General features: G+C 42.0%; 1 protein-coding gene across 2 annotated transcripts in view; it reads left to right on the top strand.

Moving 5' to 3' along the window:
- The window catches only part of SEMA5B (semaphorin 5B), a 295,761-nt gene that overhangs the window by 201,399 nt on the left and 70,404 nt on the right, over positions 1-23,958 (top strand). For both annotated transcript variants that reach the window (XM_068138997.1, XM_068138998.1), the window contains exons 6-9: positions 5,683-5,745; positions 17,605-17,703; positions 18,459-18,672; positions 21,199-21,484. In XM_068138997.1, coding sequence (XP_067995098.1) covers positions 5,683-5,745; positions 17,605-17,703; positions 18,459-18,672; positions 21,199-21,484 — 662 coding nt within the window. The remainder of the gene's footprint in view (positions 1-5,682; positions 5,746-17,604; positions 17,704-18,458; positions 18,673-21,198; positions 21,485-23,958) is intronic.

Raw genomic sequence — 23,958 nt, 5'->3', positions numbered from 1 at the left:
AGTTTTAAAGCCGTATTCCGGTTTTCACAGTATCACAGTATAACTAAGGTTGGAAGAGACCTTGAGGATCATCGAGTCCAACCTATCAACACAGACCCCATGACTAGACCATGGCACCAAGTGCCATGTCCAATCTCCTCTTGAACACCTCCAGGGACGGTGACTCCACCACCTCCCTGGGCAGCACATTCCAATGACGAACGACTCGATGAAGAACTTTCTCCTCACCTCGAGTCTAAACCTCCCCTGCACAAACCCCTGCAACCTCCATTGTGCCAGTGCAGTGAAGACATTAGTGTATGCTTAATCTGTTGAACTCATATGTGGTGTTTGGAGTAATTTGAAATTGCTGGCCTGAGTGTAAAAGCTGGTCCATAGAAGTTGAATTGCTTTTCACATCAGCATTTGAGGATGCACGTGACTGTTGATAACGGGACTTGCTAGTGATGCCTACACTGGTATGTGCAGGTAATTAAATAAATGTATTTAGAAGGCTTCTCTCAGGAGTGCATGATGAATAACTGATTTGACAGTACATGATGAGCTAGAGTTTCTAGAGCACTGTTGGTCTATGGTCTGAAGCAATGTTCATGATTTATTAGAAGATACATTAACTCTTTCTTTCTGTGTCTGAGTGTGACATCTGAATATTCAGATATGCACTGAATTTAGCCATTGTGGTCCATTTCTGCTCATTTCCTCCTGGGCAGTGTTGTCACAGATATGCATGGTTGTATGCATGACTGCATCTCCTGTGATGGTTCTCCCTCATGTGACTTCCTAAAGATGCAGAAATAACACACAACTTCTTTGTGTTTTGTTTTTAAATTTCTGTTTTAATCTGCCTGCATAGAACTCAAGCACAGAAATAGAGATGTGAAGAACCAGGTGTCCATGGAAATAGGCTGAATGGAAGGCACAGTTAATTGCATGTTCATAGATGAAGTTGCTAGTGTTGTGTCTGTGCAGATGGCTGGGCTGTCATGCTTGTGGTTTGCATGGCCTTTAGCTGGTTGTTTTATCTGTATGCCATATGAATCTGGTGTTCCTCCATACTGCATGTGGGCCATATGGTTGTAGAGGTGGTCCTTAGAGTGCCTGGGAACAGTGTTAGAAATGGTATTTCTTCTGGAAATGCAGGAGGGAATTGATGCTGGAGTGTCTGTAAGTGCAGCATGATGACCTGGCATGCTCTTGGTAAGGAGAGTAAGAATGTTGGTGAGGATGGAAGAGGAGGAATTGCTGGTATCCTAACACTCTAAAAAGTGTTTGCTTTATAACTTGCACACATGACAAGTAAGGAAGCAGCCAAGAGAAAGTACATACTGTTCTGTGTTTGTATGTTGCCTTGCTCTCAGGTTTGTCTACATCTACATCCAGACTCCCTTTCCTTGGTCTATGCCATGAAAGTTGTTTTATTGCCACATGGTTCCAGAGGCATCAACTTTACTACTTTTGAGTGACACATGTAGCAGGAGGTAAAAAAAAATAAAATCCTGGATGTGCTTTCTGGAGAAGGGAAACTTAAATGTTTCAGACAACTGAGGCCATGTATCATTAATTCAGGATGATGACCCAACTGAGTGACCAAAAACTTCTGGTGGTGACAATTTGTACCTCACCCAAGCATGTAGAGATGGCTTTCAGCAGTGATGAAAAGAAGTAGAATTAATTCGGCCTATTGAGAGAGATGAGGAAAGGGAGGGAAGGGACCTAAGACAATGTGCAAGAAGGCAGCCTTTGAGAAGGATTGTAATCAGGTAAAGAGGCAAAAGTACAAAGCATCCTTTCAGCGCTGTAGTGTTACATGTTAAGTAGGTGAGTAGGTGTCTTCTTCACTGGGAAACATGTGGGAACACACAGATGTACTCCAGAAGAGAGAGATCCTTCTGAAGATTTGTATCTCTCAAATATCCAGGACTTAGTTTTATATTGGAGCAAAATGAATCTAAGGCAGGAGAAGAAAATTTCTCCTGGAAAGGAGGGGCTTTGGTTGGACATACCAATCAGATTCATAAAGTGCAGCACCAGGGAATTTGCAGAGAAGTTCAAGACAACAGAAATGACAACAGTGAGACATTTTGATCTGAAAAGACGCTTGATCAGTTAAGTAATCAAACAGATTGAGAAAGGTAATATGAAAGGCCCCAGCTTGGATGTCTGAGCATACCCAAAACCTTACTAGGTTCAACTCAAAGGCCATGACAGCATATGTGGGGAGGGGTTCCTTGAAGCCCAACAGAGGGACTGGTCTAGGCTGTAGGTCAGCTAACTGGTGCATGTTCATACTTTGGAGTGCAATTATTTAAACACACATTAGCTCCTTGGCTTTGTGACTACATTTTTATTATTGACAAGATGTTCTGCTTTGCAGGGTTGTGATTACTTTCCTTGAGTCACTAGAGGTCATTTGAGTTACTCAGCTCTCAAACTAGTTCCTCCCTGTCCCCCGCAAAGACATGTGTGGGACTTGTAAAACATGCTCTGTGTTGCCATATTGCCTAATTATCCCCTTAGCTCTAATAAATTTCACCCTGACTAATGGTGCAGTCATGAATATGTTCCCATAATTTGGGTCATCACCAAGAACTTCTGTTATCACCAGACTCATCAAGGTAGAGCTTCAAAAAGCTGAAGGGCAGTGTTGCCTAATAAAAGAAAACAGTTAGGTACCAAGAACATTGCTGAAGGGGACCAGTGCTCTGACATGAGCTATGTTTGCAACATGCTCAAAACTCTGCAGTGCAGGTGTCTGGCAGGAAGAGCAAAGTGTCCCCCAGGAGGCCAAATTCTTCTCTATTGCATTGCTGCACTTCCAGAAGACCTACAGCATTTGCAGAGAAGCAGCATCAACTGCTGGATTAACCAAGGATTTTTGTTTGCATTTTGTCCTGTTAAGGTGAACTGGTTTGTGTAATGGAGAGTGGTCTCTATCCACTTTTGAAATGGGAAGAGCCATCTAGTAAGCTGCCTCTGTATGAAGGCTTTCAAAAATTCATCCAAGGTGCAAGGATACAGTGGTTACATGAGTATGGGCTCAGTTTGGGACTGGGGATCAAAATGCTGCTGTGCAGTTGTTTTGCAGGTGTTGAGGGCTCCTGGGAGTCACTAGTCAAAATTTCTTGCACTCCTGTGATGTTTTATTGATGTGATCTCTCTCATCCAGTGACATATCCCCTCTCGGGATATGGCTAAATGATCCTTTCCAGGAAGGACTTATCCCAGCTCTCACACAAACACTTCTAAGACACAAGCTTTTGGCCTTCAGCCTGCATTGGACTTCAGTACATGGGATATTTTTCCCAAGTGACTCTCAGGGAAAGATCTTTTGTTCTTCCCTTCTCCCTCTAGGTCTTTGCCTGTGTTCATAACGTTTTACTTCAAGCCAAACTGAACTGAACTCTGAGCTAATGAAGAATATACCCTTTTCTTTCTTTCCTTTTCTTTCTTTCCTTTTCTTTCTTTCCTTTTCTTTCTTTCCTTTTCTTTCTTTCCTTTTCTTTCTTTCCTTTTCTTTCTTTCCTTTTCTTTCTTTCCTTTTCTTTCTTTCCTTTTCTTTCTTTCCTTTTCTTTCTTTCCTTTTCTTTCTTTCCTTTTCTTTCTTTCCTTTTCTTTCTTTCCTTTTCTTTCTTTCCTTTTCTTTCTTTCCTTTTCTTTCTTTCCTTTTCTTTCTTTCCTTTTCTTTCTTTCCTTTTCTTTCTTTCCTTTTCTTTCTTTCCTTTTCTTTCTTTCCTTTTCTTTCTTTCCTTTTCTTTCTTTCCTTTTCTTTCTTTCCTTTTCTTTCTTTCCTTTTCTTTCTTTCCTTTTCTTTCTTTCCTTTTCTTTCTTTCCTTTTCTTTCTTTCCTTTTCTTTCTTTCCTTTTCTTTCTTTCCTTTTCTTTCTTTCCTTTTCTTTCTTTCCTTTTCTTTCTTTCCTTTTCTTTCTTTCCTTTTCTTTCTTTCCTTTTCTTTCTTTCCTTTTCTTTCTTTCCTTTTCTTTCTTTCCTTTTCTTTCTTTCCTTTTCTTTCTTTCCTTTTCTTTCTTTCCTTTTCTTTCTTTCCTTTTCTTTCTTTCCTTTTCTTTCTTTCCTTTTCTTTCTTTCCTTTTCTTTCTTTCCTTTTCTTTCTTTCCTTTTCTTTCTTTCCTTTTCTTTCTTTCCTTTTCTTTCTTTCCTTTTCTTTCTTTCCTTTTCTTTCTTTCCTTTTCTTTCTTTCCTTTTCTTTCTTTCCTTTTCTTTCTTTCCTTTTCTTTCTTTCCTTTTCTTTCTTTCCTTTTCTTTCTTTCCTTTTCTTTCTTTCCTTTTCTTTCTTTCCTTTTCTTTCTTTCCTTTTCTTTCTTTCCTTTTCTTTCTTTCCTTTTCTTTCTTTCCTTTTCTTTCTTTCCTTTTCTTTCTTTCCTTTTCTTTCTTTCCTTTTCTTTCTTCTTTCTCCCATTGAGGTAGTAATTTGGTGCCTAAATGCAATTCCTGGTGGTATTGTGGTTCTGAGTGATTGGCTTCACAGACCTGATTGACCCCTCTTCTTACTGGTCTCCCATCTTCCTCCTGAAAAAGACAGGATTTACCATATGTCAAGGGAACAATTTCTATGGAAGCCTAGAGTTCAAAAAACTACATTGGCTGCAGTGAGAAGGTTCAAGAAGAGTTCAGATCAGATTTGAACTTCGAAGCCATTTCCTGTGTTGGAAATGGACTGAGGGAAAAAGAGAAATCCTGGCTCTTTAAGGGGAGCTTTGGATCTGTATCTGAACTTTGGGAGCCTGGCCTTTCTCTGTCTAACAGGGCTATTTTTCTTGTGCTCAAAATGATATATTATGTATAGTATGGATGTTTATATGTATTTTCACCTCCAGCTAACAATACCTGCTTGAAGTAGCTAGGACTATTTTTAAAAAGTGCTGAAGGGAGGAAAATTATGAAGGGTAGTGAGTGGTTGGGTATGTTGCTGAATGTCTTTAATCCAAAAATTCTCTCTAATGCAGCTTTGCTGGTCTTGACTTTCTGTGCTAAGGAAGGGGCCTCTTTCCTCCAAAGCAAAGCTCCCATCAGAGCCGACTGGAGATCCTACTTGCTCTCGGCCCTCAGTCAGTAGTGCCCTTGGCTCTGATGCATTTAACTCTACCTCAGGATCTGACCCCACTTGTCTGACTTCAGAAATCAACATCCAACCTTTCTCCCCACTTGCTGGCTCTCCAAGTTTCATCTATCAGCTCCCAGTTAGTGTTTAGTCTAGGTCACTTTGCTTCATGGCTACTTAGAGAGGAATAATCTCATGAGTAAGTTTAAGGGGACCAGCAGATTTGTGCAGAATACTGGATTTTGCTATAAGCAAGGTTTTCTTTTTGGTGATGAAAGCTGCCCACTTTATACAGCACTGTCCTCTTTGAAAATAAGGTGATGGATCTGTGTGTGGGGCTTATGTCTTGGACCTTCCAGTTGAATGACAATCAGAAGTTGTATTTACATGTAAATTAAAGTCTGTTCTCTCTTAACATTCCAGTTGCTTTTGCTTCTGGACTTCTCATCTATTTATCATTTGTGTGCACTGTGAGCACAGTGGGAGCAAGATACATGTTTACTGCCACAATGCTGCTTTTAAATGGGGATGTGTAAATTGGCTGGAGAGACTCTTTCTTGTTTTGGGAGTCTCTAGATATGGTGGTTGGTGGCATTGTCATGTAACTTGTGCATTTTGGTTCCTCAGGCAACAGCATGGGGTTCAGATGAAGACACCAGGAGGTCCTGTCAAAGTAAAGGGAAAACAGAGGTAAGTTTTGCTTTGCTACAACAATGCTATGGGTAAATTTATTTGCATCATGTGAAATCCACCCAGGGAGCATCTGACACCAGCTTGAGCTCATAAATTTGCCACAGTTTAGATCTACCACCTCAAGTGTATAAGCACCACCAAGCAAGCCATTTTAAAGGTTCCCTGTCCAAGTTATTAGTCTTGCTCTGTGTGAAATGTAAAGGTGATTTCACTGCTGGAGAGGACACAATTTGTGACACATCAAGAAGCAGAGTGGTGGCAAGCCAGGGGCAACATCTCCTAGTGAGTTCTGAGGCCAGGCATGTTGGCTTAGTCTAGGTACTCAGCAGTGAGCTGCTGGCATTCAGCATTGTGAGCTACAGTACTTTGTTGTTGGAGTTCATCTTTGTTATAATTCACCTGAATGTGAAAACTGAATCTGCTAGTACACTGCAGTCTGTGCAGGTGGAACATCACAGAGCTCCTTCAGAGGCAGCTGCAATCTGCTAAGCTGCAGTTTAATGTAGGAAATGTTTGAACCAACACATACTGTCCTAGGAGTCTGGAGTTTGAAGGCACTTCTAACTAAAACACAGGTGCTTTCTGTCCCAATTCTGAGAAGTTAAAGCAAAGCCCATCTAAAAGCAGGCAATCTTTTCAGTTTTCAAATGTGATGTTGAACAGTATTGAAAATTCCTCAGGCCTCAAATGAGAGGCTGCCCCATTTTCCCTAGGACTACACTGCAAAGAGTACTCACTCTAAACCAAAGGAGTTGGGCAAAGGGTTAAGCGAAGATAAGCATATCTTTGCTTAGACATGGACAGCCAAGCAGAGAGCAATTGTGTGGCTGGTCCAAAATGGTGGAATTCTGCCAAGTTCCAGTGCTTTAAACAGAGGATTATATGATCTTCCACTGACCATGTTAATTTCATATAATAAACTCCATGTGATTACTGTATTAATTTGTTATATACACAAAAAAAGCTAGTTGCAATTTTGCTGGGCAGACAACTGCTTCATATAGCTGTGGAGAGCAGGACTATGGCTATCCTAGAACTTCTGTTAGAGTTTCCTACAGGCTCTACATTATGCAGGAAAACACCAGGGAGGCAAACTAGATTGGGCTAGGTGAACACCAAACGTGGCCAGCAATGGGAAGGACCCAATAGAGATTGAACAAAATTTAAAAACTCCAAAAGCTAAGACATGAGGAATTTCAGAATTTGTAGTCTTTGTACTTCAAAACACACAAATAAATTGTTCTCCTTTTTTTCTTCCATTGTAAAGTTTGTGAGGTTTAAATGGTATCATATTGTACATGAATAATTTTAATATATAACCCAGAACTGTTTTTTCAACCCCTTGTTAAAGCCATACACTTGACTGAACAAATTCTAGGACACTTTGAATTTATTTTGTTTCATGCCAAAAGAAAGTGATGGTCTGAATGTCTTCACTGCAGCTACCTCCTCAAATTACAAAAAGGTTTGCCAAAATTTCCATGAGGATGATGCTCTGAACAGCCAAGTTCGTGCTGATTGTGATCCAGAGCTTGAAATTGTTTGGTGGACACAGTGGCCACAGGTGTGAATTTCTGAGGAAGGATAATTAAGCAGACTGTCAGACACTTGTTGACATACAATTAATGACAAACACAGGTGACTAAAAGTCAGACGAGAAGACATGAAGCTACAAACAAGGACAGAAGGATTCTGCAGTAGCTAAGTAAACTTAGAAGTCTGTCTAATCAAGCCTGTGTGTCCAGGGCTGTGTCTCACTTGAAATGAGTCTACATGCTCATTGTTTGTTACAATGCAGAGAAATTACTTAGTGGCAACTCCAAAAATACTGATGTTAGCCTAGCTAGCTGGTTAAATGCTTTGCTTCAGCTAGGATGCCCAGCTCTGATCCAACATCTCTACCCTTGGCTGGGTCAGTGCAGCACTGATGTGAATATTTCTGATTCTGCTGTGAAATGGCGGTACGAGATACAGAGCTCTGTCTGCTCTGTTTTGTCAAATCTTGACTAATGGCAGTGTTCTACCTAGCACAGATGATTTGATAAATATGGTATGGATTGTCAGGCACTTAGATATGTGATGATAGAGGCTAGTAATAAGGAGGACCTTTGGTTCTTGCATTAATTCACAGTGTACTTTGTGTAAGTTATACGACTAGTCCATTTTCCTTGCCCATTTAAAAATGTATGTATTTTAGGGTGAGATTTTCAAAGCCACCAAGTCTATCAGGATGCCTTCCCCCCTTCATTCTTATACCTGTTGAATATATAGATCATATTCTTTTTGCTGCTTAGAAAATCTCTTCCTGTAATGAATAGGGCTTTATCATAAGGAAAATGGAGAAGTGCAAGAATAAAAGCTACAAAGCTTGTATCACAGGGGTATAATTATTATGGTATAGTGGTGGCTCCACATTTGCCAGAAAAAAAGGGTGACAAGAAATCTGGATCCCAGATTTAAGGTTAGAAAGTACCATTTCTTCTGATACCTTGTGTAGCTCTGGCCACAAGTTTCACCTGATTATTTGTGCCTGTATTTGTACTGAGGCAATCCCAGGCACAAATCCAGGCTGGGCAGTGACTGGCTGGAAAGTAGCCCTGAGGAGAGAGACTTAGGGGTGCTGGTGGACAAGAAGCTCAACATGAGCTCTCAGTGTGCACTTGCAGCCCAGAAAGCCAATCAGATCCTGGGCTGCATCAGGAGAAGTGTGGCCAGCAGGTCAAGGGAGGTGATCCTCCCCCTCTCAGCCCTGGTGAGACCCCACCTGGAGTACTGCATCCAGTTCTGGAGCCCCTATTACAAGAGGGATATGGACATGCTGGAAGGTGTCCAGAAAAGGGCCACAAGGATGATCAGAGGGCTGGAGCACCTCTGCTATGGGGACAGACTGAAGGAGTTGGGGCTGTTCAGTCTGCAGAAGAGAAGGCTCCGAGGTGACCTCGTTGTGGCCTTCCAGTATCTGAAGGGGGCCTACAAGAAGGTTGGGGAGGGACTTCTCAGGATCTCAGGTAGTGATAGGACTAGGGGGAATGGAATGAAGCTGGAGGTGGGGAGATTCAGGCTGGATGTGAGGAGGAAGTTCTTCCCCATGAGAGTGGTGAAACCCTGGAATGTGTTGTCCAGGGAGGTGGTCGAGGCCCCGTCCCTGGGGGTGTTTAAGACCAGGCTGGACGAGGCTCTGGCCAGGCTGATGTAGTGTGGGGTGTCCCTGCCCATGGCAGGGGGGTTGGAACTAGATGATCCTTGTGGTCCCTTCCAACCCTGACTGATACTATGATTTCTAAATGGAGCTCAGTAACTTGTGTTTTGCTGCTGCACCTTTTTGAGGGGGGCAAAAAGTTTAGAACTGAAGGCCTGAGGCAAATGGGCTGACTGTATGCTTTGCTGGCTTTTGCTAATGTTAGGTTACCTTCTCAGTTAAGATATACTTTGTTTCCTCATTGCATCTGGCTTCAGTTTTGAGTGACTGGGTCTCATTCTGCCCTTCTCTGCTAGATTAAAGAGCCCTTCAGTTACCAATATTTATTTTTAACAAAGACACTTAAATGCTCTTGGCAAACCAGTCTTAGGCTTTCTCTTAATGAAAAAAAGCTGAGTTCTCCAAACCTCTTTCTTGAAACACTTTTTCTATTGTCCTTGAATATATTTTGTCTGTTTTCTGCACACTCAGTTTTTCACTGTACTGCCTTGTCAATCTCTCTAATGCCTGAGTGTGATTAAAACCGTCTTCCACCTCTTATTCACCCTCCTCTGTTCATATGCATGGCAGTTTGACAAGCTTCTCTGCCGTAGGAGGTCATGCAGAATTACCTGGTCACTGTGACCTCTAAGCCCTTTTCACAGCTGGTAGTCTTGAGGTGTCATCTCCCAGTCTATACATGGAACCCTTTTTGTTCCTTACTGTTTAATGCATATATTACAAAAATGTATTTTGTTTGTTGTGTCCAGCTGATTAACCATCCTAGCATATATCACTACATATATGCAGTGAGACACAGGCCTCTCTGATAATTACTGTGTTTGTGATCTTTGGGTTATCCACAAATGTGTAAGAAAGATATTGATAGTAAGCTAGTACCACCCTATCTGGGGCCCTATTACAACAGCAGATTTATGAATTATTTCACTGAGGACTTTTTTTTTTTCCAGCTAAGTAATTTATCAAATTTTAATCCATTAATGTAGAGGTTCTTGAACCTGATTTTAAAATTAACTCTCTGCAATATATCATGTGGCATTAAACGCCTCAGAAAAAATGTATTTCATTTATGTTAGAATAGAATAGAATAAACCAGGTTGGAAGAGACCTTCAAGATCATCGCGTCCAACCTAGCATCCAACACCACCTAATCAACTAACCCATGCAACCAAGCACCCTGTCAAGTCTCCTCCTGAACACCTCCAGTGACGGCGACTCCACCACCTCCCCGGGCAGCCCATTCCAATGGGCAATCACTCTCTCTCTGTAAAACTTCCTCCTGACCTCCAGCCTGAACTTCCCCTGGTGCAGCCTGAGACTGTGTCCTCTTGTTCTGGTGCTGGCTGCCTGGGAGAAGAGACCAACCTCTGCCTGTTTACAACCCCCCTTCAGGTAGTTGTAGAGAGCAATAAGGTCACCCCTGAGTCTCCTCCTCTCCAGGCTAAGCAGCCCCAGCTCCCTCAGTCTCTCCTCATAGGGCTTGTGTTCCAAGCCCCTCACCAACTTTGTTGCCCTTCTCTGGACTCGTTCCAGCAAGTCAACATCCTTCCTAAACTGAGGGGCCCAGAACTGGACACAGTACTTGAGGTGTGGCCTAACCACACATCAGCTAAAACTTGAGGTTTCTCCAAATAATTGTACATGTTTTAGTTGCCGCATTTCTGGAGATTCACACCATCTTCCAGGGGTGATTGTTGTTATTTTTGCAGCATTTATAAAATGTATCACGATCAACACCTGAAAATTGTCCCCTGGAAAACATCACATTGCTGAAAGACAATGCAGAGAACGAAATCAGTGGTACGCTGCCTTTCTTTCTGTCTTCCACATGAAATCACCCAGAGGCTGTAGTTAAAATGAGTGATGAATAGAGCAGGAGGGGAACAGGCATATTTGATTTCATTAGGAGTTGCTGAGCTTCTAATTTGTAATTGGTTTTGCCTCTGCGTAACAGTCCACATCCACCACACTAAGGAATTTCGCCTGACATGAAAAGTTGTGACTTTCTAAATGTGAGCACTTTGTTATTTTCTCCTGTCTAAGCGCAGAATTGTTGACTTTCCAGTAGCAGCACACCATAATTTCAAAACGTGAAAGGGAACCATTTGTGAAAATGGCAGCACTTACATCCCATCCAAAAAGCTTTGTGTAGCCAGGAGAAAGGTGACACACTAATAACACTTCTGGAAGAAGAAAGAACCAAAGAGAAATATCTGATAGGCATCCAGCTACTGGTTGCCCTGCCATATTGCCTGTAGAGTTTCTTCCTTTTATTGTATGGTGTACTGATGCTGGGGATCTCATGATTCACTCACTGTTACAGGGAAATCCTAGCCAAAGGCTTCACCCTAGCTAAATGGATTTAGTGCAGAAATTGCTGAGCTAATGGAAGAATCAGCTCTTTCAGGCCTTTAAGGTGCTCTGTGTTACACAGAGGATGTGCCTTGCAATTATCTAGTGGAGCTGAGAATCACCATGCCATTTATGAGTAGAATCATAGAATCATAGAATTGATAAGGTTGGAAGAGACCTCAAAGATCATCAAGTCCAACCTGTCACCCAAGATCTCATGACTACTAAACCATGGCACCAAGTGCTACATCCAATCCCCTCCTGAACACCGCCAGGGATGGTGACTCCACCACCTCCCTGGGCAGCCCATTCCAACAGCTAACAACTCTCTCTGTGAAGAACTTTCTCCTCACCTCCAGCCTAAACTTCCCCTGGCACAGTTTGAGATTGTGTCCTCTTGTTCTGGTTTTGATTGCCTGGGAGAAGAGACCAACCCCCTCCTGGCTACAACTTCCCTTCAGGTAGTTGTAGAGAGCAATAAGGTCTCCCCTGAGCCTCCTCTTCTCCAGGCTAAACTATCCCAGCTCCCTCAGCCTCTCCTCGCAGGGCTTGTTTTCCAAACCCCTCACCAACTTTGTTGCCCTTCTCTGGACACGAATCAGGCATCCAGGTAGGACAGGCACCACTATAAATCTGCAGGTAAACAGGGAGGTGGTCAGAGAATCCCCCACCCCTTTGTAACTGTTTCTAGAGATCTGAACCTGTATTCTTAGTACTTCTGCTAAGATATCAGTGTAGAATCAGTCCTTGAAGTTAAAGTTCATTCAACAAAACTTGTCTGGAAAAATCATTAGCAATTCTTTCTGCTGTCTCTTACACTCAAAGGAGAGAGCTCAGTCGGGACATTGGCTTAAACTGTTTAACAGAATTGTTTCTCCAAAGAAAGAAATACAGATATCTGAAAGTGTGTTAATAACAGTGCTGGAGAACATACTAGCTCTGGATTATTTTTTTTAACAAATTGAAGTGAACTGCAACAGATAAACTAAATGTATTCTGCACTCTAAAATGTTGTTGAAAGTCTACAGTGGAGCTCTGCTGGCTGATTCTCTGAACTCCTTGTTGTACTCAGGAGTTTGTGTTTCTTTACTGAGGATAGCAGACCATCTGAAACAGGTATTTTTCTCATACAGCATGCAACTGTGTGTTTAATCTGTGATTAAAATGTATCAATATGTGATGAAGTAGCATTATCTACCAAAAGAAAAAAAAAAAGACATCTATGACAATAGGGTTGAGTGATTTGTTCAAAGTAAGAGGCCAATTAAAGCAGTGCCTATACATGGTTATGTTTTCAAAGAAAAATACATCTGTACAATGAGATTAGGGACTTATTTCAGAACTCTGCTGTTCGGAGATGACAGAAGAAACAACTCAAGAAGCACTTACAGCTGTCTTATTTGCACTGTCCTGAAAATGTCTCTTTAATTTCTACCTCAAACTGAAGCTTTCTAGAGTTCAGGGCCCCCATTTGCTGATCTGACCACACGAATGGAGTATCAGGGTACCACACCTGGTTCTTGGGCTTGAAATGTGCTTTCAAAGCAGCCTGGCATCTCTGTGGGCTAGAAAAAGGCCTGGTCCTGTGCACAGGGCAGGCATTACAACATTCATAGGCAGACAAATTTAAATCTAAATTTGGGGGGGGGGGAAGAAAATAAATAAATGAGGATAGGCTCAAACTGAGGAGCTTCAAAGAAGTAGAATAGAATAGAATAGAATAGAATAGACCAGACCTGCTTGGAAAAGACCTTTGAGATCATCAAGTCCAACCTATCATCCAACACTATCTAATCAACTAAACCACGGCACCAAGCACCCATCCAGTCTCTTCCTAAACACTTCCAGTGATGGTGACTCCACTGCCTCCCTGGGGAGCCCATTCCAATGGCCAATCCCTCCTTCTGTGGAGATGATACCCTGTGCCCTGTAGGGCTGAGCATTAGAAGTGCTATAGCCTTCCTTTCTGGGAAAACAAAGGTCATTTAACTGGAGAATAGTGCTACCTGCTCAGCTTAAGTCCTTCTCTCAAAAAAAGGGTAATTTTGAGGAAGGATTGAGAACCTCAGAGTGGGTAGCATGCAATTCATAGAAAAAACAGAGATATGCTTAATGGTCTGGCAGTGAGCCACAAGTTTTTATCAGCTCTGACATATATTTAATAATAATCCTAACTAATATAACTGGGTTATTCTCATTAACCGTATAAATATCCAGTCTTCTTCCTTTATTTAAATCCTTAATCTCTTGATCCCAATAATATTTTCTGGTGATGAGATTTGCAGACTCATCATACACAGATTTAAGTGTCTGCTCCACAGTGTGAGAGCAGAATCCAAATAGTGTCTCGTCTGAGCAGAGCTGGGTTCAGGCTTGCCAGATTTTTTTGCCTGTATTAAAGCCCATCTGAATTTTGCTTCCTGCATGCCTAGAGTTTTCCAGCCACATGGAAGAAACTGCATTACATGACTCCTGTTCTGAAGGGGGTTGTGACATCATTTTACTAACCAATTGCCTCACATACGGACTGTTGCAAAGAGCAGCGTGCCGAGTGACTTTTCGGAGCAAATTCAGGCTGGTTTAAAGAACACAGAGAGGAAGCTGTTACTTGCTAGTTATTTTGAGAACAGGGTAGAAAGAGGGTTGGATGGAAATCTCAGCAACAGTGTCAAGAAAAAATCCTGCAGGCTGCAGCATCTAAACAGTTTGGTTTATTCTTTGCTTTTGTTGAAGGTTTTCTTGAACTGAGTGACTGGGAGTAGGTGCAGCAATAGGAAACATGAGATGAGCACGGTACTCCTCTTAGGGCCAGGCAGGTTAGAGAGGTATGGTCTGGTAGTTAGGTCTTTGTTGCTGCCATTCATCAGGATCTCCTCTGACTCAGTGTGTCACCATGGCAAGTCCAGCACCTGCATGTTTCAATTGAGTCAGATGAGAAAAGATGCCAGATAATGTGCAGCTGTTTCAGAACAACTACAGCTGAAAATGGCCCACACTTAGTAGCATTGTTGTTTAAGCAGAGTAGAAAACATCCACTAGACATCCCTGTTTCTGCCTCTTACAGCCAATGAAATAACTAGTGGGCTGGGTGCAGCCAGTTCCCTCCAAAATATTGGTTGTCATATGTTTCCAGTCTAACACCTCAGCCACACTGACTGTGCTCTTTTGCTCTTTGCTGCTGCAGGTGGGAACGGGCTGGAAGTCACATGTTAAATATTTTGGTCCATCTTCAGACAGCAGCAGATGTATTTGCTCAGTATGGTTTCTTCTGTGCTTCTGTAAATAACTTCTGCTTTTCACTGAATTGGTACAAATGAAACCATGCTTAATTAGACTAAAATAATGCAATGTTTACCAGCTTCCAGCATCCTTACCAAGCCAGGCTACTGCACCATGGAGGAAAGTGTGCAACAGATGCATCACTGCCTGTGAAAACCATCCAGCACATGACCTCGCAGAGAAGAGCTTTTTTTGTATGCTATCTTCTCATCTGAGAAGACTTTTGTAGAAGTAGAAGCTTATTAGTCTGTAACACAGTGCAAAGAAGAGACTTCTGCAAATCAGGAATTTAGCTTTCTGCAGGACAGGATTTTAGTCAGGAATATCTTGAAGTACGTGGGCAGGAGAGGATCCAGCAACAAAAAGATACTGGGTGGTTTAGTTCAGAAGCTATGCTCAGACTCTTACAAAGCAGAGAAAATGCAAGTGGAAAGGGAGCAGATGGGTACTCTTTCATTGTGTGAAATTCGAGTTCAGAGCTGCTTTCTGGGTTAAATATCAGATCAGACAGATTATGAAAACAAAGCCTTGTTAGGATAGGAGCCCATACATTTTTTTAGTAGTATCCCCTCAAAAAAAAAATAGTATTTTACAGTTAAATATATAGTCATCCTAACATTATTTGGGGTTGAATAACTGTGCTCTAGAGAAAGAGAAATTACTTAACCCAGTCATAAAATGCAGACAACTCTAGGGCAGGGCTCACGGCACCATGTAACAATGACAGGAGGGGGCAGAGAGGCTGGTGAGGCTTTCATCTTATTCAAGGAAGCAATGAGACCTCTATTCTCAACACTCACCAGGTGGGACAGTGCTTCTCAAGGTCCTATTTGATAGACTGATGCACAGTCACCATGACTGATCTGCTTCAGAAGTAAGAAGTAGTGAATAGACCCAGCTATGAATTTAAGCTCTCATTTTCCATTTCCAGGCCTTATGTGCCCCTGATACGCCAGCTGAGACTCAAGACTGGCAGGACCTGTTCTGTCACACTCTGTAGCCTCTGCCTGGGATGGGCAAGTGCTCCTAGGCTGGAAAGTCTCACATCATGCCCATGTAATCACTTGCATGTGGGTAGCACTGGTGGGTTTCCACTAAATGCTATCCTTCAAAAATGTCAACAAGTTGCTTTCCATACAGCACATGAAAGAAAATAGCACATAATCCAGCTAAGCAAGCCTCTTCCTTTCCAGATGATAAGGGAGTGTTTTTACACTGCTGAATCTTGCAAATTAAGTCTTCAGGGAAATGATCAAGTGTGGAGCACTGTGAGACAGGGAAACTCACAGAGTGCCGCTTAGGGAAGGAGAAGCGTTATCTGCAGCTATAGGCTCAGCTTAGTGGCAAATTATGATCTCTTGGAGGGAGGAAAAGAGCAGCCAGGATTACCCAGCAGAGGTTGTTATTTTTTAACAAGTTTCCTTTTCTATTTGCGACAGACAATAATAGACTTTCTTCGCTGGGAGCCCTGTGGCTGTCAGTCATTAGCCATTACTCATATTGTTTCTTCTAAGGTGGCCCCAGAGCCCAGGGCAGGCAGGCTGGTGCCCAGCTTGCTGTACATCTGTCACTGGGGCCGTGTGGATGAACCTTGGTGCAGGCAGCTCTTGAGCTTCTTGTACTGCCTGTGGGAGCTGCACGCTAGTCTTGCATCTCCTTTTTCCCTGTGTATACTGTTAGAAAGTCCCTGCCTGATGTGACTTCTTCCCCCACTGCTTAACTCCCCAGAGATGCTCAGTTAGCCTGATCTGCAGTCCACAGGCTTCTGGATGCAAGGCTGTGAGGAGAAAGAGAGACTCTGGCTCTCTCCAATGACACGAAGGAGATTTTCTGGCAAAGGCCAGCTGTAGCCATGTCCTGATGTCACCAAAAGTCAGGAACCAAACTCTTTAACACCAGTGAGCAGGCACCATGTGTGTTACAGGCAAGCATCAAGGTTCTGATCATATAGGTCAAAGCATTACGTATTTATTAGATCCCTATTCTATACAAATCATCTCAAATAATCACTTTACGTAAGTCTCCTGCTTGAGCATGATCTTTCCATATTCAGAGGTCATTGTGGTCATTTTAGGTGGTCTCAGGTAGTCAGGGACCCAGTGTTACAGGTAGCTGCAGGTCAGCCTGTTCCTCCTCTTCTTTATATGGGACTCTCTTGGCTATTTTATAGGTTGATTGTCTAACACTGTTGTTTTACTTCATGCTTAACTACCTACCTTTAGCTACTGTTCTCAATTAGAGTTTAGACTAGACAGGGTTGGTTTAATATAAACAATAAATGATGGATATCTTGTCTCTTGTTTTAACATCACTGCCATCCTATCCCACTGTGGGGCAGCAGAAGCCCCACACCTATGGGGACTGGCATGTGGGGGGAACTGCTTGTTTGTACCAGTAAATGATCATGCAGCTGAGAAAAGGGGATTTGCTGTTTCTCACTGGCATGGCCTGAAAGAGGAACTCTTCCCATGGAAAATCCTGGGTGTACAATATGTGTGGGAGGTAGGAAGTAACAGCCTGTTTAAGCACAAGATTCTCTTGACCAGCCTGGTCAGTTAAAAAGAAGTTCCTGCTGTTTTCCTGCTGGCACTGCTGTAAATTATAGCATAGACAGACCTGCTGTCCTTCATTGGGATTTGTGTCTGGGTAAGGTTTTCAAAGCTGCAGCACTACTGGGGAAAAAGAGATCAGAAGTATCATCATGGAAAGAGGGAGGGTTGCTCCTCCAGTGTAAGCAGAGCACAGAAAGAGGCACTTGTGTAGCTAATAGAGTAAACCTGATGGATAACATCCTATCCAGGGACTATGCAGGGCTATGGTTAGAGAAATAACCAGCAAACTGTGTGTGTTCACTTGGACCAACAGCTCCACACAGCAGTGCCCTGCTTGACGTGACAAACTTGATCTGAGTTAAAGCTAAGGAAGGTATATTCCAGCTGCAATACAGGTAATTTTTGTTTAAATGTAATAAACGACCCCTCAGTCTCAGTTCAAAAATCCTTTGTCTCTGTCTTGTGTCCCTACAGGAAGAGTGCCAGAACTATGTCCGAGTGCTGATTGTTTATGGCAAGAAGGTTTTCACGTGTGGTACCAATGCCTTTTCACCAGTGTGTTCCAGTCGACAGGTCTGTTTTGCTTTTACAGTGATGGGGAGGGCTGGATACATGCTTTAGGGAAGGCCAGTCATTTGGCAGGGCACCATGGCTGCAGAGAATATGTTACAAAGGGAGCAAATCTGATATTTTTTAAAACTATTTTCTTATTATTCATCATTATTTGGGGCCTCCATGGGCTGTCCTGGGGCCATGGATATGTCTGCAAATGGGGAACAAAAGTTTGTTATAGGTAAACTGAATCTGGGCAGAGTTACAAATGGTAAAATGTTTCCTTAAAAGAAATGGCAAAACTCCCTGTGATTTTGAGGGAGGCAGAGGAGATTGAGAACAATATTTACATTTTTTAATACTAGTACTCATTCAGGAGGTGCCTATGGAAGATTAGAAACCAGTACTACTAGCAGGAGCAGCTGATTACACCAAGTTGGTTGGGGCCTGCAGGCTTTCTTGGCTGTGGAATGACTCCACTTACAAAGCAATAGGATCAGTGAGGCTCAGACACCACTTCTTACGTGGGCAAACGATGGATGTCAAGATCAATTTACAGTCATTGCTGACATTAGAGTCTTTTCAAGTTGGCAAACGATGGATGTAAAGATCAGTCTCCAGCAGTCAATACTGACATTACATCCTCACAGCTGACTGGTTTATTTTTTAAAATATCAAGGTTTTGCTTATGGGTACTCATAGGTGAACTCAGTTCTCTATATCAATAAGAAAGCCAGGTACTCTTTAAATTCTCTCTTGTCTCCTTTTAAATACAGGTAGGAAATCTTAGCAAAGTCATTGACAGAATTAATGGAGTGGCTCGGTGCCCATATGACCCTCGGCATAACTCAACAGCTGTGATTACATCACGAGGAGAACTCTATGCTGCAACTGTAATTGATTTCTCTGGACGGGATCCTGCTATTTACCGCAGCCTTGGAAACGTTCCCCCACTTAGGACAGCACAATACAACTCCAAATGGCTCAATGGTAAAGTCATGTGGGTCATATCTGAGCAAGAGGTGTATTAAAGTCAGCTTGACACACTTGTATATCTTACATTCTGTTTTCATACTGAGACCCAGTTATAATGGGGGAGGGCTTCTGGTGCAATAATTGATGCAGCTTAGAAGACATTTAAAAATAGTCTGGAAGTATTTCAGAGAAGTTGATTTAGAATATAGAAAGTAGATCTTACAGTCTACCTAATATGTATAGCAGTCTCTGTCTTGTGAGATGACCAAGTACATCATTTTAACAAGAAAATCATTCCAAGATTGGAAGATCAAAACCAGCTTAAAGCATCCATCATATTGTTGACTCAGCTCTACACTGTGTTAAGCACCCTCTACTTCCACTGACTCAGCTGAAGGTGATTGGTTTCAGTGCAAGATCAGGCTGAAAATGAGAAATTTAACAGCATGTTATATTCCATGCAAACCCATGCTGTTGTGGATTTACAGTTATTAAAAGCAGCTGTTACCCCAGTGTGATAATACCCTGCTTCAAGCAAGCTATAGGATTTCAACCAGTAATTCCTGCACTGAGCACAAACCTTCTGACCGGAGCAAAGCATATATTGTCTGAACAGACTGTAGTAATGGAGACCCCAATATTTCCCCTCTCTCCTTTGACCCAGGTAAGTTGACAAGCTACTTGGAATATTTGTATTGGATTTCGGGACCTTTCAGTCAAAGACACGGGCAATAGGCCTATGCAAATCCCTTGAGCTTAATGAGACTGAACTAGGCTTCCACAGGCATACAGAAGTCAGTATGGAGATTCAGAGTTTTAAGAGAAGGATGCCATCAGGCAAGACTGTGAATTAGGACTCAAGAAGCAGCATAACCCAAATGCAGTCATTAGAAATATGTGCCGCTTGTCTGTGCATGAATGAAGAATTCAGAAGGAAGCCACACTGGAACAAGGGATTTTAAGGAAAGATAAACAGAAACTGTTTCTAGTCTGTGACTGGAAAAACTAACATGACGCTTGAAATTACAACCTTGTGCAGCAGTGGTGACACTGGAATAATTTCATCCTGATCTGGTTACTTTTCAACCAGAAACCAACAACTTCCAGGTGGTTCAAGGAAGAGCCATGGAGTGATTTGAAGCTTGAAAGGCCTATCTCATAGTGAGAAGCTTAAGAAGCTCTATTTATTTATCTTTCTGAAAAGGAGATAAAAAGTGTTTTGTTAATGGTATGGAAGTACTTACATCAAGAGGAGATTTCTGACAGGATAAAGTTGTTCAATCTAACCAGACAAGTCATGACAAGAGCCTGTGATTGGAAGCTGAAATCAAATAATGTCAAATGGAAAAAAGAAGACCGCTCTGGCAGTCTTTAGTTATTTGAACAAGTCACTGAGGAAAGTGTTGGATGTGATATTGCCCAGTGTGATCAGATGTCTTTTGAAAGCTGTGGTGTAATTCACCTGTTATGGTGTAAGTACAGACTGAAGTTCTCTGGTTCTGGTTAGACTGAAGGTCAGATGGGTGATCACAATGGTCCCTCTAAGTTTCATTGTTTGTTTGAAGGAGAAAATTCTGTGTGAGATGGTTTGTGGTGCCCTCCCCTTTGCCTCCCAAAGCTGCGTTGCAGCAGTGTCAGCCTGCCTTTCTCTCCCTCTCTCATGACTCTATTCTGCTTTCACTCTTGGGCTGCAGTATTAAAGGAAATCTGTACTTCCCTTTTTTCTTTTTCCTTAGAGCATTATTCACAAAGGAACGTTGTAAAAACACCCTATAAAACCAACAGAGAGGGTTTTTTTTTTTGTTTAGTCAAATATTATTCATTGGCCAGTCTTTTCCTTTTGTCAAAGAAACTGTTGGGATAAAAGACCGTACACTTTAAAGCTTTGTTAAATACTCAATTAAAATGTTCACTACAAAACCAATTCCAGGTTCTTTTCAATTCTTGTGGAAACAATAACAATAATTCTAGGAGACAAAGAAATAAGGAGAGCTTGCTTCAATACTGTCAGTCTCTGATATGGTTTTGGTTTATGGACATAAGATAATCTTTTGTGCCTAGAAACTGGAAAGGGTTTGTGATAAAAGCCAGATGTGATTGCACTGGGATAGTGGGTTGAATGTTTCAGTGCAGCAGTCTGGGGAATCGGGCGGATGCACGCAGAATATTTAACACATCATAAGGTGCACTTCAGAAGCAAATAGGTGAGGAAACCCAGTGGGAAGGCTTTATGTTGTAAAACGAGTGTAGGCAGAGAGAGTAGTCGTGCATATGCAATCACTGAAATCAGTAGCAGCTTTGCCAGTAAAGTGAGGAAACAATGGGGTCTTTCCAAGATCTGAAAAATGGAACTAGAGCTGTATCCCCATATATCATTATTCCCATCTACAGTTTTTAATACCTTTTGCTGACTACAAGCTCCCTGTGGTCCCAGCTGTGAAAGACTGTGTGAAGGGAGCTGGTGGCAGAATGCATTGTACAAGTCAGTGAGCACAGACTGAATTCTGACCTGTATAAATCTTTTCAAATATTTGTTTGCAGAGCCTAACTTTATTGCTGCCTATGACATTGGTTTGTTCACCTACTTCTTCTTCCGCGAGAATGCGGTGGAACACGACTGCGGGAAAACCGTCTATTCTCGTGTGGCAAGGGTGTGCAAAAATGATATTGGAGGGAGATTTTTACTGGAGGACACATGGACAACTTTCATGAAGGCCAGGCTGAACTGCTCCCGTGCTGGAGAAATCCCTTTCTATTACAATGAACTGCAAAGCACCTTCTACCTTCCTGAGCAAGATCTGATCTATGGCGTCTTCACTACTAATGTGTAAGTTGCACTGGTTGTAATGCCCGTCTTCCATCCCCAGCAGTCTGAGGCTGACAATATCCTGATTTCTTAGACAGTCTGAGCAATCATTTTTCAAAGATCCTTTGGTTAGTGTGAAAGAATAGGTGGGCCTGTGTTATACATCATAGCAACATAGCCTTTAGGACAATGTTTTGAATCCACGGTTCACATGTTCCTCGAGTCCATAAAAGGTGAGTGTGCAGTGCTTAGGGAAACAATGTGATACAAGCCCTGGCTCTGATGGACTCCCATGGCAGTGGCAATGCTGCTTGTATAGTTCACAGAGCTCATCTAAATGTGATCCAGCAGTAAAAGGCAATTAATTTTCAGCCAGGCTAACTGCCTGGGCAATCTGACACAGTTGTGTGAACGTGGAGGCTGGCCTGTGAGATGGACATGTACATATGCTTGGGGTAGCATGTGTACGTACGCTTGGATATGTTCATATGCTTTAAGAAGGGGAACGAGGCAGGTGGGATCACAGCAGCCTGGAAGGAAATAAACAGAAGTTGCTGTTGAACAGCACTTTATTGAAGCGATGTCATATGGGCTACACAGCATTTGACATTTGCAAGGGGGGCTGTACCTCCATACAGACTGTTTGATGTCCACAAATCAAAAGCAGCGCTACAACACCAAGAGGAAGGCATGATTTCTGAAACTTCATAATTGCCTCGTCTTGGCTTGATATCGGAAAAACTTGTAATTGGAATGATTTAATGTAGCTGTGAAAGCAGAAAGGAGAAGAGGAGTTAATTAAAAAATATATTAGAAATCTCATAATGTATATTTTTAAGTCAGGAAAACTCAAATAACTTTTTCTCTGAAGCCCAAGGCTAGGATGATAAGTTTCAAGCTATAACCAGTCTGTGTGGTATTGAGTTTCAATAATACATGTTCTCCAGGGGGATGTATCCTGATATGTAAACTAGAGAATTAAAATTTGAGTTAGTTACTCCACATGGCAAACACCCAAGGAAAGGGACTTTGCAGTGGTGTACTGCTCAGTCTGAGGAAGGGTCTGTTTTCAGCAAACCTGGGAAGTGAAGCCCGCTTATGTGACAGGGCTGAACTTCAGCCTTTGAAGTCACAAAGTATCAGCTCCAACTTCCTGAGCTGAGTAACCATTGGGAGGTTCACTATGGGAGTCAACACAGCCTGAACATTATTCTTGCTCTGTAAATGCTAAGAAGTATCTAAGTATTTGGTCACCCTCATAGATCTTCCATGTTTTGTTTCTACATTACTATTGTCAATATCAGCCAAAAGTAAGGTAGTGGAGAAGCAACTAGAAGAAATAAACATGATTGAGTACTGCACCTGGACTGTGGACTTTGAGGAAAATCTTTCCTGGGACTGAAAGGAACATGAGTTTTCTCTAAAAACATTTCAAGGCTGTTAGCTAAACTTCCCAGACATTAAAAAGAAACCTGGCTACTGCTCTGGGCATTTGAGATGATGCTTTTTTTTTTGCTCATAGTGGTAATGTTTTATCTATCCCTTTGTTGATTCATCTAGCCAACAACAGAAGCTGGAAATTATTAATATTTACCAAATTTATATCAGTTTTGGACTATAAGAGGTGAGGCATGGCATAGACTGACTCTCATTGGAGCAGTTCTCTTGTGCTTTATCTGTCTCTTAGGCTTAGTGTGAGATGTGATGAGTGTTACCTGTCTCCTCTGGGTTACACTGAAGTCACTCTTCATACATTATGGGTTTATATTCTCTCCTGTATCTTCTGAGGGCAATATAATATGTAACATTTGTGTAATTGAAGAAGTTATTGATAATAGCTGAAGTTAGATCAAGTAGCATTTTAGGTTTACAACATGATGCTCTTCTGAGAGTTCAAAGAGAAAATGTTCCAATTTGTCATCCGACTAGAGAAGTAGCAGTAATTATTCTTTTAACTTCCACTGGGACTTATATCATGCTGCATGAGCTCTGCATACTAACGAGAGTTGATGTATGCTTCAGTCTGAATTTCTTTATAATAGAATGCCAATACTTTGCAAAACTGTGGTGTCTTTTTTTTAAGGTGTTTTTATTTTGGAAAGTTCATGTATCTAGGATCATGATATTAGTTGTTGTGGTAACACCTATGTATAGATTTATTGCTTCATGTTCTGTTATACCCAACTGAATCAGTGGGAAAGAGAGCTTTTATGGGAAGCTCTGGGAGGTAATAGAGACAATGTTGAAGCCTCCTTGAACTGAGCCTATTCTCTAAACCATCTAGTTAATCACAGCAAGTAGGAAGTGGGAATAGAAGAGGTTGTGCTTCACACCAGGACAGCACAGGGGCCAGCTGCACAAGTTGATGTCACTGGTTTGAGACTGGGATCAAACTTTTCATAGAGAGGGATGGGAAATATGCCAGACCGCAGATGGAAAGAAAAATGGGCCACAGGTTTTGTGGAAAACTCTTTTCCTTTCTCCTCTCTAAGAAA

This window comes from Melanerpes formicivorus, unplaced genomic scaffold (assembly GCF_026170545.1).
Source record: "Melanerpes formicivorus ecotype bairdi unplaced genomic scaffold, bMelFor1.0.p_v2 SCAF_5, whole genome shotgun sequence".
Lineage (NCBI taxonomy): Eukaryota > Metazoa > Chordata > Aves > Piciformes > Picidae > Melanerpes > Melanerpes formicivorus.
Note: the sequence above shows the minus strand (reverse complement) of the source record. Positions and strands in the feature narration are given on the sequence as shown.